This window comes from Pseudochaenichthys georgianus, chromosome 13 (assembly GCF_902827115.2).
Source record: "Pseudochaenichthys georgianus chromosome 13, fPseGeo1.2, whole genome shotgun sequence".
Lineage (NCBI taxonomy): Eukaryota > Metazoa > Chordata > Actinopteri > Perciformes > Channichthyidae > Pseudochaenichthys > Pseudochaenichthys georgianus.
The window spans coordinates 24,856,149-24,861,397 of record NC_047515.1 but is presented as its reverse complement, the minus strand read 5'-3'; the positions used below and the strand labels follow the sequence as shown (position 1 = coordinate 24,861,397).

The window sequence follows — 5,249 nt, the reverse complement described above, 5'->3', positions numbered from 1 at the left end:
GTTGATAGCCCTTATAAGCTAACGCTAGCATGCTTTATTCAGACATTAGCTTTAGCCCGCTTGGAGTTATGGGTGGCTAACGTTACTACAGTCCGGTAGCTCAGTTAAGAAAATGTAACGTTATTTATGGGAAACGTTAGCCTACGTGTGTCTGGCCGTGACTCTGACTGAGTAGGCCGTACAAGCTTGCGCTAATGTTTAGCATGCGCTAACGTTTAGCTTGTGCTAATGTTTAGCATGCGCTAACGTTTAGCTTGTGCTAATGTTTAGCATGCGCTAACGTTTAGCTTGTGCTAATGTTTAGCATGCGCTAACGTTTAGCATTCTTTATTCAGACCACGCATTATCCAGTGAAGAACACTCAGCAGAGCATATATTTCTCAACACAACATTAACTGTAACGTTAAATGTTCTTAACTGAGCTAGTGGACTGTAAAAACACTACCCACCCATGACTCCAATTCGACTACAGGCTAAAGTCCATGTCTGAATAAAGCATGCTAGCGTTAGCGGTCTACCAGCATGGGTCATGGCCAGATGCAAAGGTAAATATACTCAGACAAACATTAAGTATATTAACTTTACCTTTTCTTAACTGAGGCTTGGTGGCCTGTAAACAGTATGAACAGGCGGGCTGCGTGTTTTCTATTGTAAATAAATAGATAAGACTATGTATGTATTACCAGAGTAGAAATTCTGGTGTTAAACGTCAATTTAAGGACAGAGTAAGTGTGTTTCTTTCATATTGACGAGCGACTTATATTTTAATTTTCGAGTTAAATTGATAAAGATATTGTAAATGTAACTTTAGTTTACAACATTGTGTTATATATTTTTACATCACCAACATGTTGACCACTGTCCTAAAATAAAGTATAGGCTTTGAGTAACGAATTTTAGTGGGCTGTCTTTCATTTTGACACACAGAACAATGTTATAATAAACATACATACTGTATGTTAAATGGATATATCCGCCTTCTTTCATTTATCTTTCCATTCCCACAACAATATACATAAAGAAATGGCATATTTTGGACATAGTTCGAATGGTGATTAATCATGATTAATACATTTTTAAGCTGTGATTAATCTGATTTAAAAAAAAATGTGATCGTTTGACAGCCCTAATATATATATATATGAACTTTGTATGTAATACTTTGTAAAGTACAACACAATGCAATTTGAAAAGAAAGAATGTATTGAGTGTACACCTGCATTTCATTAATTCCCTCTTCACATCTCTCTATTTCTCTCTTTCTCTTAGAGCGCCATGGCTGATATTGAACCACCTGTTCGATTGCTGATCATCTTGAACGACCACAACAGCGTCAGACTGGAGCTTCGAAATGGGATTCCCAACTCAATGGAAGAGCTCATTGAGGAGGTCAAGAATTCATGTGGATTAGCAGGTTACATAAGGCTACAGAATAAAGACACTGATTTTGGGAACACATTTGTTAATCTTACATCTACACATGCGATTAAAGATTTAACATTGATCAAAGTTGTCGAATTAGACTCCGATTCTACAACTGTGGTCTTGTACCCAGTTGAGATACCATTAAATAGTACCCCTACAAGTGGACTGTACAGTGAAGACTCCTCCTCTGAATCTGTGAATACAGATGACACAGTACTACTTAGCGGCTCTTCCTCGGAATCATTAAGAACACAGCAGTGGCCTAAAGTGTTTCCAATCCCGGTCTTCTCCTATGACACAGAATGTCAATTACAGAGGAAATGCAGAGTACACAACGAACCAGTCTAGACTGACACCAAGCTCAAATCATCTGCAGAGCTTGCTGTGAACTCGTTGAAGACCAAGTCTCAAGAAGAGTCCTACCCTGCGAAGAATTTAAAGAGAGCCAGGCGAGCTGAGGCCAACCATTTTGCATCCTTGTCGATTGGTGAGACTCCAGAAAGCATGGAGCAAGAGACAATTTCCCTTTTGGCAGAACAACAGAAAAGAAACAATTGGCAATCAATAAAAGAAAAGATGGCGAAGGCGTTTGGATACCGAAGACAAGAAATAGTGCATCAGAGGCCAAGCATTGAAGGCCTCTTGGAGCGGTGGCCTGCACTTTTTCACATGGAAGAGGTAATTATTTTGCTGAAACCCTTGATTGTAAGCCGGTAGTAGAGAAGAAATGAGGGCCTAACTAACAACTATAGACAGCAAATATGTTTACGTTTATTTTTGAATATATATCACAATATAAGCTTTACATCTATTACTCTTAGTGTCTTTATTTGGTGGTGGTTTTCAATAAATATGTGGATTAATTAATTTAAATGTTACATTCATACAAGCTGACTTGGAGTACTTTTAATCAAACCGTTGGCTCTATAAAAAATATGTGTATTATAATTTCTCAGTTATTTGTGTTTTCTATGCTGCTTATATTTTCTAGGTAAATGCTGAGTTCATGCGCATAACAACATTTCCATTGGAGACAAAGTTCTTGGCGCAGTTGGACAAACACTCCACCAAACTGCTGCAGGTCATCAGGAGCAGGGGAGGAATTGTGAAACAGAAGACCACCGGGATCTTACAGGTTTTGGATGAGGTATCTATGAGTTTTTTATCTGTGGGAGCAGTGGCTGAATCGTCCTATTTTTTGCATTTGATTTATTATATATATCTCTGTTCCTACTCAGACTGTGGACATCGCCATCAGAAGAGAATGCATCCTCAAATCTCTAATGATCTACCTGGGTGAACCTGTTGACCATCTCATCAAAGAATTCCAGGTAAGACCTCCCACTCACTCACAAGAAGTTTGTTCATAAAAGAAAACATATTTGTACTGCATGCAAATAACTGCTTGGTTAGAAAGATAGTCATTTGTGATGACCTCTTGAGCCGACTGAACTGAGAACTTTCCTTTTCATCTATCCACTCTAATCTTGTATTTTTAAAAGGTAGCTGCAAACTTGAGGAAACATTTGCGCCTCAGGCCTGTTGAACTACACTCTGTGGTCCTCATCCATTCCCCTTTTTTTTGCATGATATGCAGGACGCTGAGGCAGGCAACAATGGAAACCTTTGTCACTGGGAAAGAGGATCAGTTTCATCGACCCAAAGACGTCAAGGTTCTCATCGAAGGATCAGAGGTCCTCAGCGCCTTGCCCTCGGTTGCGACAGCTTTTGCCATGCTCTTCGGGCTCATATACGCACTGAAATGGGGCGATGCCTGCGAGCTAGTTCAGGCAGTCAACTCGAGCACTTATGCTGCATTCATACATAACGCCCCCTTGCCACTCTACAACCAACCAAACAGAGTCTCCTTAATATGCTGCTCTATTTAACCTGCCATATCTCTCTCCATGCATTGCTTGCTGCTGCTATTGCTGCAGCTACCTCTATGTCGCTGCTGCTTGCTGCCCCACCACCACCCCAGCTTCCACCTGTAGGCTCGGGGGTTAGTTATTTGATCATCACTCATCGTGCTATGTATATCTATGGAGTGATGATGCCCGAGCCTAGTCGCCAAACTCAACTATATGCTGCTTCTAATAAACATGTTAAAGAAACACGTGAGTTGTCTGACTGAACTTAAGATATCAGAAATAACTGCAATCCACTTTTGAAGTTGTGCAAAACGTATCGATGGAGCTTGAGGGGAAAAAGATGAGCCCAAAAGTGAATAGACTGAGAACCCAGCTGTTCATCCCAGAGTAGACACTTTGTTGCACTCACTCAGTTACCATTGTTACATGGTAAGGTTTCTAAAACCAAGGTTTTATAATCATTATGCATTGTAAAACATTTGCGAAAAAGTGTTGTGTTCAGAAGTTGCACTTACAGTACGACTGATTTTCACTGTAGAAGTTATGCATGTCTAATCATTTTCAGAGATGACATGTCTCACAGGCGCAAGTTGTCAGTGTTGCTTTAAAAAAAGTGCAGTGGATAATAAGGACAAGTGTTTTTTCTAAGAGTTTGATGTTTGGAAGCGGCCCACATATTACTGCATTTTAACTGTGGTACTTATTAACATGTCTAAGATCAGGTAATGGCTGCTTCAGAGGCCAAAGCTGGTTGTGTGAACAACTTGTTTTTCATTCAAATAAATGTGCTCTGGTGTTAAAATATACAGATTGATCTGAAGAAATGGACTTTCATTGAGTCAATGTAAAATATTTCGTGTGATTGATTACTCTAATATTTTTTTGTTGGTACAACGTTTTACTTTTATTAGTGTACCTTTCAGTTGCATTGCACTCCTTAGGCAAGGCAAGTTTATTTATATAGCACTTTTCGACGCAGGGTAATTCAAAGTGCTTTACAAAAAAGAAATGAAAGACATTAAGCATTAAAAAAGAAAAGCTAATAAAATAAACATTAAGGAAAAATACATGGATAAAAGTAAACATGTTTGAGACACTTTAGGTAACAATGTGGCTGTCATTTGATTAACTCTGAAAATACAGAGGTTTTTATTGAATAAATCACCCAAAAATCACATGAATTGAGTTACAGGTGTCCCCTCAGCTGTGCAGACTTATTTAATAATACGGTAGGAAATTGTGGAGTAAAGTTAATATCTATCTTGTACACACACACACTTTTCCTTTACTGATGAGGAAGACAGGGGACTAAAGTATTTCTTATTTTTCTACATTGACCTGAATGTATTCTGTGTATTTGTGGACTGAAATAAAAGTTTTTATAAAGTTTGTAATACATTTATTTGCAGTCACTTCATTATACGTTAAATACATTTAATTCAAGCTAAAATACATTAACTAGTTCGTGCTCTAACGGCCTGTCTACACTACAGCGTCGAAAACTCCAATCTGCCCATTCACTTTCAATGGAGTGACGTCACGTTGCCTCGCTTTTTCGCCGAACTGAATTGTGGGTAGCAGAGCGGGCCGTCTCCGGCGTCAGAAGTTGAACATTAGCCAGCGCCAGCCAATCAAATCCCGTTTCTGAAAATCTGACAGCTGAAGCCGTAGCCAATCAAACCGCGTCTAAGCTGGGAGAGATATCCCGCCGTTCATTTCTATATTTCAAAAAAAGTTGGAGGAGAAACTAACTATCGCCGTAGCAAATCACCCGGTTTTGTATGACCAGACCCTCTTCACCTACCGGGATACAAACCGGAGGAACCAGGCATGGAGGGAGGTGGCAGAGACAGTGGGTGAAACTGGTAGGTTTTCGCCTGTTTGGGGAGTTTATATATATATATATATTGCTCGCATAAAACCCCCGGGGTTTTTTGCTTTGTATGTCGGGGG

At 39.5% G+C, this 5,249-nt stretch overlaps 1 protein-coding gene across 1 annotated transcript; it reads left to right on the top strand.

The window, feature by feature from the left end:
* The first annotated feature begins 1,269 nt into the window (after window positions 1-1,269).
* LOC117457439 (uncharacterized) lies at window positions 1,270-3,539 on the top strand. The gene is made up of 4 exons (XM_034097531.2): window positions 1,270-2,103; window positions 2,417-2,572; window positions 2,664-2,756; window positions 3,023-3,539. Exons 1-4 carry the CDS (start codon window positions 1,930-1,932, stop codon window positions 3,251-3,253), a joined length of 654 nt encoding a protein of 217 aa, XP_033953422.1. The 5' UTR covers window positions 1,270-1,929; the 3' UTR covers window positions 3,254-3,539.
* Window positions 3,540-5,249: the final 1,710 nt, after the last annotated feature.